We start from the raw sequence: 15829 nt of genomic DNA on the forward strand, positions 1-15829 counted from the left end.
GACTTGTGATGAACTTGAAATTGTGGTCACACAATTAACATAGCTCAACGATATGACAACATAGACCACCAGAGCAACAAGAAATAAATTCCCTCTGTGTGACTATCTCATGACAAGAAGTGACAATTGTGACACTTGAGATAGACTTTAAGATGACCGCAAAGACACTTGTGCAAAAGTGTTCTAAACTTTGTGTATGAGTGCGACAGATGTTTACATGGCTAGGACAACTCATATACACAAAGACCATCCTTTGAAACCACCCGAAAAGGTTCGCAATCATGACATAACAGTCAAACATGCCAAAAGATGACAATTAATACAACAAGCGAAAGGGTTCAAAGAACTTTCGGAAAGCTCATGAAATGAGCTTAAGTGTTTGCAATAATCAAGGGAAAGGCCAAGGAAGGCTCTGAAATTTGAGTGCAAGCCAAAATTTTGGAGGGTGTTGCAGCCGCTACAACACCTTAATAACATAATTCAATTTAATTAACTAAGTTAATTAAAAGAAATTAATATTTCATAAATAACAAAGAAAATAAATATGTAAAGAAAAGAAACAAATTAAATTAATTAATCAAATCCTAAACTATGGAAATTATAAACTATAATTAAAACAAAATTTTAATAATTTAGTTATTTCTTTGTGATTTGGACATGGCTCTAAGAGTCTTCCCTATCGAATCAAAGAGTTACTCTTTTTATACATAATATTTGTATAAAAAAAATAACAACTAATAAATAAGATCCACAAGTTTACCATATAGTTTGCTAATAATTAGCAAACAATAAATGGCTTATACAAAGTCCCAAAATAATTTTTAACAACTCAATTAATCATATTTAATATTGATTCAAATCGAAATAATGGAATAACAACTACATAATAGCATTAAACCAAATTTCTAATATGCTCATTGTTCCCGTGTCGGATCTGTGAGCTACAACACAGGCATTTAAACATTAAAATTGCCATAGTGGATTGTAGTGAAATTACTTAGTTGGAGGAATGGTGTAAACTAGAGTTGCAACAATTACATGAAGTAGATTTACAATGGTGGAAGTTGCAGTAAAAACGTGAACTGGAATTGCAACAACAAAGTTTATAGTTGTAACAAAGGGAGGCACAATAACAATGTGAACTAGAGTTGCAACAATTGTAACCAAAACGTCCCTGTGGAAAGACCACAACTTGCACAACAACTTGTGTCCAAATTAACTCAAAGTTAAATGAAAATATGATAATTTCCCAATATTTAATCATAAATTCATGTAAAATAGTAAGCAATGCAATACTAAAAAATTTATCTCTAAATCACACATATAAGCATTAGAATGAACTAATACCAAGTCATTAGAAAATAAAAAGGATTTGATAATAGGGAAAAGGTGTAAAAATATTTCAATCACCAAGACCATCAAATTGACCACTCTCTCGTGAAAGAAAGGGAGGACAAAGTTGGAGTTGATAGTGATCTCCTCTATATTTTTAATATTTTTAAAACTTCACATTGGAAGAAAAATTGTCGATCTTGTTGAGATTAATGTTGAAATGTTTTAATGGAGTGACGGTTCAAACTGAACCTTAGATTAGGATTTTGTTCCTGTTTTCTAGGGTATTGTTTCAAATTCCCTAAATGTGTGTTTCATGTATATATTTCTCATGTAATCAATTGTAAGGTAGAGCGTGTTCTACAGAGGCAGTCTTACAGGTGGTGTTCCACACCTGTGAGCTGCTCAAGTTGTTTAATAAAGTTGATTCTTATTTTTGACATGGTATCAGAGCCCGTTAGGGCCTGGCCCCTCCTGGGCTTGGGCTATCCTGGGCTGAGGGAAATAAAGAATTTGATTAGTGTTTTGTTTGTTTGTTTTCCCTTCATTGTTTTGTCCATTTGATTTTGTTAGTGGTTGTTCGACTCATGTGACTGATGCGACGATGACTCGATGTATGCGTGGAAGGCAGGAATGGCAATTGAATTGCCATCCATGCCCTCGGGATGGAAGCCTTGTGATCATGTTCCGTTGTATCTGTCCATGGAAGTCCCCGCTAGTTGGAAGCCTGGAGATGTTGTGGTGATTGCAAAGGCGAAGAGGAGAGTTCCAATTCGATGCAGCAGAGGGTGAAGTTCCTGTGTAGCTTCGGCGACAATATTTTTCTTTGGCCTTTTGATGGGAAGTTCCAGTGCGCTGGGGATGAAACATCTATTGTCTACATGTGGTTGGATTGCTTCTGCTCTATTAGAGAAGAGGAAAACTCTACTATGATTCACTCTATTAATTTAGATAATTCTCTTCCCATAAGCATCAACCAAACCTTTTTCGTCCATTGTGATGGCCATAATCTGCTGGATGACCTTTGGTAGAAATTATTCGGCCTAATACACGAAAGCTTTCATTTCAATGGTGAGAAAACGTTTTCTGTTATTGGGGTCCTTTAATATTAGAGATTACATACCTTATTTGGACTGGATGGATTTCCAAGGTCTCAATCGTTGGCTGAAGAAGCTACATACAATACAAGAGGAGTTGTTAGAGAAAGTAATGGATGATCATGTTGCCCGATATGATTCCAGCACCGCACATGATCTTGTCGATGTCTTACTTGCAGCCTCTGCAGATAAAGGTAGCGAGTTCCAGATTTCACGAGATACTATAATCAGAGAAATCGCCAGATGATGTGCCAAGAAGCACGTCATTAGCATCTTTCTCTATTATTTTATCAGGTCCTCTTCGGCGCAATATAGAAACTATCATTGTTCGGGCCCTTTTAGAATCTTCAATATTCAAGAGAAGCAGATCCAGAGAAGGAAAGCGGAGTATTCCTTTCTATCACTCTCTTTTGCCATGACAGGATCCAGCTGTTTGGGCCTGTATGCCGGATACCCAGATGGAAATTGGGTCGTTGATCACATGACCTTATTTTGAGACCCACTTTTCCATTTCTCCCTCAACTTTCTATTCTATGCATGGAGTCTGACTGAAACACCCAAGCGCTTTGCATTGGCCATGTGACTTGGATTGGCTGACGGCGGAGCACTGACTTTGTTGTAGTGAGTGTGGAGTTTCATCTAAGTGAAGAGCTAACTATGTTGTGACTTTTCTTCAAATAGTGATCTAAATTCATGTTGGGCAGAGATAGAGAAATTTGATCAATTATTAATCTAAAAGTTTATTTCTTATTTCTTGGAGTCATCAATTATTAATTTGAAATTTTATTTCTTATTTCTTGGAGTCATGATAAAATTATTGTGCCTTATTGAGCCTAGCTAACTGAATTTAGGTAAAGTTATTTTGTTAGAATTCACAACTCTAACAAATGACGATAGGTTAAGCATGGAGTTCCAAGATTTAATTGACAAAGAAAAAGATGCCCAAGATGTGAAACGAGCAGCGACAATGATTAAACGATGATGGACAACTAGGTGAAAGTTAGTGTGAGTTTGTTTGTGTTTGTGGAATAGACTCTATTATGTTGTAAAGTGAATCACATGTGTAAGCAAATCTAGGATGTTTGTACTGGTCATTGTAAAGTATGTACCTGGTAACTCCAAGAAATGGACTGTTAAATGTAAGCCTTGTAAGGCATGTGTATCCCCATATAGTTTGTGGTAATCTAAAAACCACTTTGTATTTGCAATGTCAGTTTGTGGTAAGGCAGAAACCACATGTAAGAGTGAAGTGGGACAGAGATTCCTATTGGCATGGTTTAGGGTTAGCCGAGAAAACCCTCGGCCTGGTTGAGTTGGGTCTTTGGTGAGCCTTAGTGGCTAGAGTGCTCCAGTGGGAGGTTTGTAGGCCACAGTGGCTGGAGTGCCCTAGTGGAAATATTGTGTTCCAGAGTGGTTCAAGTGCCTTAGTGGTAGATTTTGTGGCCCAGAGTGGTTGTGGTGAGCCTTCGTGGTTGTGTTGAGCCTTCATGGCTAAGTCGAGCTTTGGTGGCTGTGCTTAGCTTTGGTGGCTAAGAGACCTTTGAGGCATAGTTCAAGTTAATCCGACAAAACCCAGAGCATGGTTACGGGTAATCCGATAAAACCCATGATGATATTGGAGGGGGATTTACAGGTACAGGTACAGGTGTGCAGTTATAATGGTTGAAAGAACCATGTATGCGAAAGACATCCTACAAGACTGGCAGTTGCAGCCGTTAGTGCCCATGCATTCTGGTGGATAGTTGATCCTTTATATGGACATCAACATATTGTTTTATGTTTGACCACAACTAGGCTTTGCAGATTGATATCGAGACAAGTACTCATTAAAGGGATGTGTTGGAATATTAATTCCTACTTGTCTCAGTTATAACTTTCTATGTAAAAAGTTTGTTTCTATTATATAGTAGTGGTTTCCCTAGTTTGGTGTGTGGTTGAGATATTCTCTCAACCAGCAAACTGTGTGTCCAAGATAGTTTCCCTATGTTGAGACAACACTTTAATCTCATATTTGATTAATATAATACAGCTTCCTTTATAGAATTTTGACAACTTCCCTAAATATGTGTTTCATGTGATCTACCCCATAGCATCTTGCACACTTCCTTCAAACGAAATTCAAACCCGAACACGAGAATACCACTTTACCAATGGAGGAATGTTCCCCCATAGGAGAACCATGAATGAGAGACTCCCCATAAGATTTGACGAATGGGGACATAATGGGATAGGAATGGGAGAGCTATAACTCTCCTTTTGAGTCCCATCTACCTGAACATGACACTACACTGGATTTCACCTATATCTGCTATGCTCTATTTACAAATAAATTATATATCTTTTTTCTAGAAAAAGAGAGATCTATAAATTTAGGAATTCTTAGAAGAGAATGTTGTAATCCTTCCATTGGCATAACAATTCACAGCACTCAAAGCCACTCCTAGGATTGGGACAGAATTGGTGAGTTTCTGGAGCCCAAGACATCGGACTCTCACCCTCGTCGACTTGCTTCAAATTGTCATGAGTCACATTAAGAGTGTGGTTAGCAAAAACTTCAAAGTTAGAGTACGCACGAGGCTCCTTGGTCCTCCAAAGTTTCCGAGTAAAAGACTTACAAGAGTCCCAAACCAAACGGTCATACAGATGACATCGTGCACAATGGAATATATTTTCATAATCCAAGATTCCAAAGAATTGAAGAAGGCCAACTTCTATCTCCATGGATTCAAACCTGTAAATCCACCAAATTTTTTTTTGCAATAGAGAGAGAAATGGAAGTTTTATAAGAGATGTCTACAAGAATAAACTTACCCAAAGTAATACCATTTTTTCTTCATTAGTCTATTACCGTGAAACGTATTAACATCTAGTCTATTTACTGTAAATCGTGATAAGATATTGACTGCAATTAAAAACTTTATGATGAATGGTAGCTTAAATGTCTGCATATAAAAGTTTAATAATGAATGGTAGTTGTGGACAATGTTCTTGGTCAATGGTTTCTTCTACAGTTCTCTTTGTTCTGTATATAGTCCATGATGGCCGAGCCATAGAATCCAATCTTTCTCATACCATCAATCTGCCTGAGGAAGTGTGCGATCATACGATGGACGATTGCAATGCCAAAAAGAAGCTTCACTTTGTGATGTTTCCATTGTTAGCTCAGGGTCATATAAATCCTTTCTTGGAGCTCTCAAAGGCTCTCGCTACTCATGGCCACAAAGTCTCCTTCGTCTCCACGCCTGTCAACATTTCCAGAATCAGGCCTTCCTTACGCCTTCAGAAGTGGCCGGGCCAGATCGATCTGGTGGCACTGGCGTTACCGCCCACGGAGGGCCTCACTCCCGGAGCGGAATGCATGGCAGACATCCCTCCAGAAATGTGCGCTGCACTCTGCAACGCGATGGACGGAATGGAGAAGCCGTTTGAAAGCCTTCTCGGAGAGCTCTCGCCGGATTATCTCATCCAGGACCACCACCAGTATTGGACGCGGACTATTGCTGCGGAGATGCACATTCCGGTGATATCTGTTGTCACGCAGTCCACCCATGTAAATTGCGGAACCAGGAAATAACCGCCGAAGAGCTCGCGGCACCTCCGCCGGGGTTTCCGTCGTCGGTGATCACGTTGAGGCCGTACGAAGCGCGGGATTTGTTAGTTATGTACAGAGCAAGAACCGGACATGTCAGTCCAATCTGTCGATTGGGTATATGCCTGGAAGGATGTGTAGCGACGATCGTGAGATCCTGCTTTGAAGGTGAAGAGAAATACATTCGTTATCTTCATGACGCCATTGGAGTTCCTGTGTTTTCCGTTGGCCCGCTCATGCCCACTGTCCAGTCCGGCGCTGACGGCAGCGAAGAATCCGAGCTGCTCAAATGGCTGGACCGACAGAGGGCGGGCTCGGTCGTTTTTGTGTCATTCGGCAGCCAGGTGTTTTTGTCCAGAGACAAAATCCAGGAGCTGGCGCTGGGATTGGAGGCGAGTGGATTCCCGTTCCTCTGGTCTCTTCGTTTTCCGGGGTATTTGGACGGTGGGCCAGACGATCTGCTGGGATTCCTTCCCGAAGGATTCGAGAGTCGAACCCAGGACCGGGGGCTTGTCGTCCAGGGCTGGGTACCGCAGGTACGGATTCTCTCGCACCCAGCGGTCAGTTGGTATCTGAGCCACGGGGGATGGGGCTCCGTCATGGAGTCACTGAGCGTCGGAGTACCCCTCATGTTTCTGCCCCTTCAATATGACCACGGCTTGAATGCTCGGCTAATAGCCGGGGAAGTAAAGGCGGGGATCGAAATCGAAACGGGAGACGATGGCTCTTTTCTAAGAGAAAAGATATCTAAAACACTAGCAATTGCAATGTCTGGAGCTGAGGGGGAGAAATGGAGATCGAACGCGGCAAAGGCCTGTGAGATTATAGCGGCCAATAAGCAGAGTTATGTCCATGATTTCATTCAAAGCTTCAACAGTTGGGTGAAGATTACTAGAAGAACGGCATGTAATGTAATGTCGTTACTGTGAAAAGCAATATAGATCGAGTGAACCTTTTCAACAAGGTTAGGGAAGTGAAATAATATGGGTCAGCAATCATTCTAATAGTATTATCAGTGTTTTTATGGTGCCCGCTGCAGAGAATTTGAGGGCCTACGGCATTACCATGTTTTCCTATTCATCCTCGAAATTTTATCTGAGTGGAGCGCAATGATCAAATCAAGATGGTAGGCTAAGTGTGCAGATATCCGTCCGAGGAGTTACGGTTGCTGCACCGTCTACAAGGAACTATTTTATATATATATAATTTTGGTATTATTGATGCTGCAGCTACATATAACAAGTCTACAAAGAACTATTTTCCATATATATATAATTTTTGTATTATTGTTGCTGTACCGCTACAGATACCAAGTCTACAAGGAACTATTTTCTATATATATACAATTCTTGTATTATTGTTGCTGCAGCTACAGATACCAAGTCTACAAAGAACTATTTTCTCCATCTATATATATAATTTTTGCATTCTCCTCTCTGCATCTGAATTTATTATTGAAATATTGGTAAGCTTTGTATATGATCTTTTTGAAATTTATTTATTTATTTTCCACGAATACAATATATTCAATATGATGTTATAACATTTGATTAAATGCAGTGGCATTTATGTAAGCACGATCAGTCTCGGTCAGTGATGGAATTTGAAGTTCAAAATCTTCATATTGTCGGCTTTCGTGATGTGTTTGCAAGTATCTAAAAAGTATTTTCGACAGTTTTTTAACCATAGTTTAATAACATTGTTTTTTGTCTTGAAAGTTATGGAAATTTTGGTTATATTTTGAAAATTTTTGACAAAGGATTTTTGTAAATCCAAATAAAGACTGTCAAATTTCATAATTTTAAGTACTTTAAAAGTTTTTGATGGTATTGAACCTATTTCCACCATCAAAAACATGATTCAAACAATGTCTCTATGAAATTTTTGAATTTTTTTGCCCCCACTTTTGACTGTCTAAACAATTTTTGACTTCTTTTTTTTCCAAAAACATTATTAGACCCTAAAACATTTCTCTTTGAAATGAACTCTCTTCTCGACCTTGCTATACACCATCAGATTATTTCATCTAACTCCTTACCGCTCAACTGAATCTGCACTTTAATTTTTCAGTTCCATCCTCACTACCCTCACCTTAATTTTTCAGTTCCGTCCTCACTACCCTCACCGCCCCATCCCGGATAAGACCTAACCGCTCTTTCTTTCTTTTCGCCATGTCTTGCTCAAAGTGGTACTGTTTCTTCTTCTTTTGCTGATGGATTCAAATGAGATCAAGTTTAAAGGAGCATAAACCTTGTGTGGCATCCAAGACTTGTCGCATAAAGGGTTTATTTGTCCCCTATCCAAAGCATAATCTCTACTGTATAATGACGAAATTTGAGGGGTAGTATGCAAGCAGATCAACATTCCAGGTTTTTATTCATTTTCTTTCGCTAATTTCCAAATACTGCTCAAAGAAAATGTATGCGTTCTTCTCCCTCCACTCACAGTCACAGGTCCGCTGTGTGTAATGCATAGTTGCTCACATCTATCATTCCTTCATATTGTGTTTTGTTAAAATAGTTTTCCAAAAATGCTTTTGACACGTTAGGTGCTCTGCTTTTTTTAACTACTTACAATGCCAACTTAGATCGAATTTAAAGGAACCAACTGGAGGATGCATAATGTCCTTGGCCACAATTTTCTTCATTAACCAGTATAGGTGATCAATCTATTTATATTGAGAATTATGACCTCTGGTCCGACCTATTACATCACGTTATATATGATTGTGTCATTTGACATCAACATTCATGTTGCAATATATGATCGCGTTATTTGACGTCAACATTCATGTGCCAGTGACGATTGCTCCCAACCACCCAGGATAAGATCCATTGACAGCCAGACAGTTAATCCATAGCTAGCGTACAGTTACTCATCACCATCACTTTCAGAAAATAAAATGAGAAGACAATGTCTAAATCTCACATGAAACAAGAATGAGACTATTCTCGAAGAGGATGATGGCATTATTCTAAAATTGCAGCCTTCTTTTTGATAGAAAAACCACTCAGTCCCTCGTGTTTTCAGAAAAAGCATCTAGTCTCTCCGTCCCCTCCGCCATGATATTATTAAAAAAGGACGGCTGACACGTTTCCGTTTCGTTTTTGGCGTGCTTTACATTTTCCGCCCACTCCCAGAACTGATATAATTAAAACACAATACAAAATGCCAAAATGATTTTTAAAGTATCTTTATTTGTTACAAAGATTTTTAAGGTATATTTATTTACTAATGTGCAGATGCAAGTGACAATTATACAGGAAACCCATTTTAGTTGCAAGTAGCATTATATTATACGCGTAGTGGATAACAGGGTTTAGGTTTGAGAATTTATTAGATAATTATTGCTGTGTTTGTTTTAAGTCACTAATGCTGCATTTTATTAAGTTGATAATGGTTTATTTGAAGATTAATATTTAATTTTAATGATTTAAAAAGATAGTTAATTAATTAAAATGTTCTTCATCACTATCAATTGGTTAATTGTGTCTTATTTAAAAAGTTTATTTCTTTTTTGTTTACTAGATAATGTGAGCCTTGAGATGATTTACATGGCTTGAGTAGGGGTGACTGAGGGGTATTTAAGCCATCAAAATCTTTAGAGGATCTCACTTAGGGCCACACCAACCCTTAGAATGGTTAGATTTTTTGCCCCTAGACACCATTGACATTTACACAATAAAGTAACTTAATAGAAAACCCTATCACCATTTCTCTATGCCCATACCCTTTGTCAAATACCCTGCCAATTAATCTACAGCTTAATCAATTTTTTCTGTACATTTACACGTAAGCTACCAGCTCGCATGGTTCTCTACGTAGCTACTGATAGCAGTTTTATGACTCCTACATGTGGCATTCACAAAACAAAGGTTCATAATGGAATTCTCTAGATAACCTTAGTCTTATTTGGAAGTATCCGACGGAGGATAGAATAATGTTTGCAGATATAAATGCCGCCTGTTTCTGGTCCACCTGGCTTATGGCATTCATGAAGAGTGACTTGATCACGTGATGGAGGCTCCTCTGCCTTCGCGCCCTCGGGTCTCTCCCCGCATCGACGGTGGAGATGGGGAATTGCCCATCCGAGGGTGGGGCTGACTCGAGGCAAACCAATTGAGTTTATTGCTTCAACATGACTTTTCACAAAACATTTGGATCGGATCAGCATTACTCCATTTCCTCCACAACCTTGAGCAGGCTCAAAGTCCAGGCGGGAGGGCTACGTTCTGCTACCTAACTGCGCTACCAGGTCGGCTTGAAGCTATTTCCTTCCATGGCAGAGGTCCTTGGTGAGTGTTTTCCACATGGTTATCTGTCTAAAAATTACCGTTTTCTTTTTTTTAATTCCAGCTCAGGGTTATGGTCTCTAACATACCACAGGTTTGTGTTACTGTCTATAGGTGTGGATTCTGCTTTTTATTTCCCATGAAACAGATATGGGCGCGGATGTGGCCATCTTCACGATAGACAGGTATGCTCCATACACCTTCTGCGTCCTCTTGTTATAAACTTTAGCAAGTCACGAGGGTTCTTCTGCATAAGTAGGGCTGCTTATTGCCTTTGTCGGCTAGAGAGGCCCTCTGTCTCATTCCTTACAGTTTGTTTCCTTTTTCACGTAATGGAAGAGTACTTACAGGATTCAAAACCTGACGAACCAGTCCGGCTCACACAGGGTTATGAATCCCTCCTTCGAGAGGGTTATATCTTTAAATTGTAAGTTGTATTTTGGACGAGCCCTCGAGCTCTGCTACACTATTGTTTATGTAATGATTGTTCTGTTAAATAATTTTACTGGGGTTCTTACCCTGGAGAATACTTTGATTCTTGAGTTTATGGCTATTCATGCTCCATGTATAAACCAGTTTTCCTTTTTATTCTCCATCTACTAGTTGCATTCAGTCAGTTTAATGGGTAGTTGCCTACCTGGTGTTTACGAACCTCTGGCTTAATGTAAGCTATGGAATTTTATTGATCATACTGTTGTAGTAGTGTAATTTTTCGTTGATAATATGACGTATATTGCCGCTCCATGCTCCTCTGTTGCTAGCGGGGTTCTCTTTTTCATAATGAACAATGTTCTATTTTTCATATTGTAAAATGTTTTGTATAACGTGCATCGCACGATAGCAAGGGTTTTTGTTTCCACCCTAGTTTAATTTTCTTACGAGACATAAAATGATATACGACCCCTGCATGCCACAATCTGAGTATATCCTACAGGGTTATTCCTTAAATTCACCACAGTTATGCATTTACTCTGAGATGATCAATTTTGTATGGGCCGAACTCTAAAGAATTTGTTTACGGTCTTTCTTTATGTACATGGGTGATTTTACTTGAATCATTATCTTACTGTCCTCCCGAATGAGTTTTGCATGCGGAAAATGGGTCACTGACCCTGACTGTATAGTCTGCATCTCCCCACAGTTGTGGCTATGCCGTTCAGTAATTTTTTTGTTTATATGCACACCGTTGCCCGCATTGTTCAGGGTTCTAAATTGTTCATTATATTTTCTACACGTTGTTTTGGTGTTACGTGTAATATCAGATTTAAAGAACGAGTTCCATTTATCCCCTTTTAAATAAACGTTATTTCTTTTTCCTCTTTATTGCAAGAGCAGTTTTATAGACTCAGAACCCATGAATTTATGGTTCTGGTTTATTGTGTTTCTACCTACAGCAATTTCTAAGAGAGAAATTCCCTGTAGACCAATTCCCGCAAATATCTCTCAGAACCTTTTTTTTTTAAAGACACAATTTTCAGATTTATCACATGAAACAAACACTATCATTAATATAAATTCCCTGGAAGAACAACCATTTGCTCTCTCAACTTCCACTCTATTTCCTGTAAGCAAGCTTCTAACATTCCCTTTCCACAATGCACAGAGAAAATAATAAAGCCAAGAAGGTGGAAACAGAATTACGTCATACAGACTTCTAGTATAATCCTAATACATAGTTTCTTATATACTTGGAGTCTTCTGGTTGATATGTTGCTTTTGACAGTCACCCGAGTCAGGGTCTGCTGTCCTTTCCTGGAGTCTTCTAGCTGATAAATTGCTTCTGACAGTCACCCGAGTCAGGGTCTGTTGTCCTTTCCTGGAGTCTTCTGGCTGATAAGTTGCTTTTGACAGTCACCCGAGCTAGGGTTTGCTGTCCTCGATCCACCCAAACTTGAGATTCGTCCTTCAGGACCCGAATCTCCCCCCTTGCTTCTTGCTAGACCGCAGTCTTCTGCAAGTGCTCATTAGCGAGTGGGGCTATCTGGTCGTCACCAGACTTAGACACCTTCTTCCTTCTTTTTCTTTTTCTCTCTGCTTGTCTCTATAGCGCAGACCCACCTCTTTTCCTCAAGAACACTTCCTAGTTAGGGGAGGTGGTTAGGGTTGCAGTTCACTGCAACTATTTTTCCTCCAACTTCCCTCTCAGAAGTTGACAGCACTTTTTTTTTACAAGAAAACATTTTCTTATCATATTAAAGAAAAATAATAATACCATTAAATTCCAAAACAATTTAATAATGTCATATTCAGTTTTTTTTTTAACCACAGTAAAGTAAAATATTTACATTTTCCTGGGGCATTACATCTCCCCCTCCTGAAATTGGACATGGTCTCGATGTCCGTTGACTAAGAAGAGCTCCGGGTAAGCCTTTCTCATGAGCTCGTCATCTTCCCAAGTGGCCTCGTCTGGCCCAAAGTGCTGCCATTGCACTTTAACTTGGGTAATATCTCGCTTCCGCAGTTGTACTTCTCTCCGGTCGAGAATGCTCAGCGGCTCGACCAAGACTTCTCCTTCTGGTTAGACCTACAACATGCAATATTCTAAATCAGTTTCTTATGAAGAAAAATTGAGACTGGTCTACTAGAATTAATCCTCACCTGTATATCCTCCCATCTGATCACATGTTTAGGGTCATAAACGTATTTTTTTAACATAGAAACATGGAAGACATTGTGGACCTGGATGTGACTTGGCAGGGTGAGCTGGTAAGCCACCGGCCCGATTCTTGCTAAGACTTGGAATGCTCCACAATATCGGGGTGCCAACTTGGCACACCCGCTCCATTGCAGTGTACTCTTTTTGGCCTGAATCCTGATATAAACATGGTCACTGACTTGGTATTCCTTGAACCTCCTCTTCCAATCAGCAAAACTCTTTTGCCTGTCCTGAGCAGCTTTCAAATTAGAGCGCACCCTTTTCACCATATCCTCCATTTCCTTAAGCATTTCCGGCCCTAATTTTAGTTTGTCTTCAGGTCCACCCCAGCTTGAGGGTGTGCGGCATTTCTGTCCATATAGAACCTCAAAGGGACTCATTTGTGTCAAGGTATGATACCCGTTGTTGTATGCAAATTCAACCAAGTGCAAATACTCTTCCCACTGCGTTGGTTGCTGCATTACATAGGCTCTCAACATGTCCTCTACCACTTGGTTCACTCGCTCTGTTTTTCTGTCGGTCTGGGGGTGATATGCTGTACTGAAGTTCAGCTGAGTCCCCAAGTCTGCGAATAATGTCCTCCAAAAGGCTGACGTGAATTTCACGTCACGATCTGAAATTATCGTCTTCGGAAGTCCATGTAATTTGAACACATTCTGCATGAAAATATGGGTGATCTGTGCAGCCCTGTAGGTGGATTGCACAGGTATAAAATGTGCGGCTTTACTCAACTTGTCTACCACCACCATAATGGAATCATTATTCTTCTTTGTTCTAGGCAGTCTGGTGATAAAATCCATAGAAATGGTTTCCCATTTTCATTCCGGAATGAGTAATGGTTGCAATAGCCCCGCTGGATGCTGATGTTCTGCCTTAATTTGTTGACACTCTAAGCACCATGCCAAATACTTGGCCACATTCCTCTTCATTCCTGGCCAATAGTAATCCTTCCGAATCGCAGTGATCATTTTCTGGTAACCTGGGTGTCCAGCATAATGACTCATGTGGAATTCATCTAAAATCAGATTTTTAATGCTGTTTTGATCGGGTACATATAGCCTTTTTTGTGGTACAACATTCCAGCATCATCCATCTCATATCCTTGCTAATTCTTCTTGCTGATAGATTGTTGTACTTGTTGTTTTATTTTCTGATATTCAACAGCTTGTCTTGCTGCCTTCCTTATCATTTCCTCGAAGGGACTTTTCCATTCGCTGCAGGAAATTTCGTACAGACACTATACCTTCCGGCTTAAGGAATCTGCCACCCTGTTTTCTTTCCCCTTCAAATGTTTGATTTCAAAGTCAAAACTGCTTAGGAAGTCCACCCACCGCGCTTGCCTTGCATTTAAAGTGGGTTGGCTGAAATAATTGGTCAGACTGTGGTGGTCTGTCAGCAATAGAAATTTCCTACCCATAAGATAATGCCGCCACATCTTTAAAGCATGTGTGATGGCCGCCAACTCTAGGTCGTAAGCAGATTACTTTTGTTCATGCTCCTTTAGCTTCCTGGACTCATACACAATCACTTTACCTTCTTGCATCAACACACCTCCCATGCCCTCCTTGCTCGCGTCAGTACACACCACATAGTCCTTATTAGGATCAGATATGCTCAAAATGGGTGTTGTGGTGAGCAGATGCTTTAACTGCTCAAAGCTTCTTTGACATTCTGGGGTCCATTTGAATGCTCTTCCCTTTTTCTGTAAGGAGGTGATGAGATACACTACTCTGGAGAAGCCTTCCACAAATCGTCTGTAATAACCGGCTAACCTCATAAAGGACCTAATGTCCACTACATCTTTGGGTATGGGCCACTCCATTATGGTTCTTATCTTTTCAGGGTCCACGACAATCCCTTCCCTTGTGATTATGTGGCCCAGATACTGTATTTCTTCCTTAAAGAAGTCGCACTTGCTGAACTTAGCATATAACTGATGTTCTTGGAGGTTTTGTAGCAGCAATCTGAGATGCTCTTTGTGCTCTTCCATATTGCGGGAGTATATCAGGATATCATCTATAAATATCAGCACAAATCTGTCCAAATACTGATGAAATATGCTGTTCATCAAGCACATGAAAGTTACAGGGGCGTTAGTTAACCCAAAGGGTAGAACCACAAATTCGTAATGCCCATACCTTGTTCTAAAAGTTGTTTTAGCTATGTCTTCCTCCTTAATCCTGATTTGGTGGTAACCTGATCGCAAATCAATCTTGGAAAACACTGTTGCCCCCTTCACTTGATCGAAAAGTCCATCAATCCTAGGTAGAGGATACTTTTTTTTGATTGTCAGCTTGTTCAGCTGATGATAGTCTATACACATGCGAAGGGTTCCATCTTTTTTTTTGACGAATAACACTGGGGCTCCCCACGGAGACACACTGGGGTGAATATAATTTTTATCTAGCAGTTCCTGTAACTACATTTTTAATTCTGTCAACTCAGGTACACTCATTCTATAGGGTGCTCGCGACACAGGTGTTGCCCCTCGTACCAATTCAATGGTAAAGTCTATATCCCTCTTAGGCAACAGTCCGGGAATCTCTTCTGGAAAGACATCTGCAAACTCTTGTATTATGGGGATGTTATCCAACGTGGCTGCTTTATCTTTCGAATCAGCATAACCCACTTGGATGGCATAAATCTGACACCCCTTGCTGATGCATTTTGCTAGCTGGGATGTAGTTATTGGTCGAACCTGCACTGGCCGCTTGATTCCTTGCATCTCTTTCCTAGCTCCATGTTCATCCCGATAGTAAATAATCTTTGTCTTGTAGTCAACCAATGACCAATGCTTTTCTAACCAGTCCATACTTATCAGAATGTCATATGAACCAAGGGGAAGCACATTTAGATCAACCAT

General features: G+C 39.9%; 3 protein-coding genes across 3 annotated transcripts; 2 read left to right on the plus strand and 1 right to left on the minus strand.

Moving 5' to 3' along the window:
* The first annotated feature begins 5535 nt into the window (after positions 1–5535).
* On the plus strand, positions 5536–6003 carry LOC149212303 (UDP-glycosyltransferase 91C1-like). The gene has a single exon (XM_089388624.1). The coding sequence runs from the start codon at positions 5536–5538 to the stop codon at positions 6001–6003; it is 468 nt and encodes a 155-aa protein (XP_089244750.1).
* Positions 6004–6089: 86 nt separating this feature from the next.
* Positions 6090–6947, plus strand: LOC149212304 (putative UDP-rhamnose:rhamnosyltransferase 1). The gene has a single exon (XM_089388625.1). The coding sequence runs from the start codon at positions 6090–6092 to the stop codon at positions 6945–6947; it is 858 nt and encodes a 285-aa protein (XP_089244751.1).
* An 8438-nt stretch (positions 6948–15385) lies between these two features.
* On the minus strand, positions 15386–15829 carry LOC149212305 (uncharacterized). Its single transcript, XM_089388626.1, has one exon. The coding sequence runs from the start codon at positions 15827–15829 to the stop codon at positions 15386–15388; it is 444 nt and encodes a 147-aa protein (XP_089244752.1).

This window comes from Pinus tabuliformis, chromosome 1_1 (assembly GCF_031772625.1).
Source record: "Pinus tabuliformis cultivar Carrire ecotype Pingquan chromosome 1_1, CPIR1, whole genome shotgun sequence".
NCBI classification, from domain to species: Eukaryota; Viridiplantae; Streptophyta; class Pinopsida; order Pinales; family Pinaceae; genus Pinus; species Pinus tabuliformis.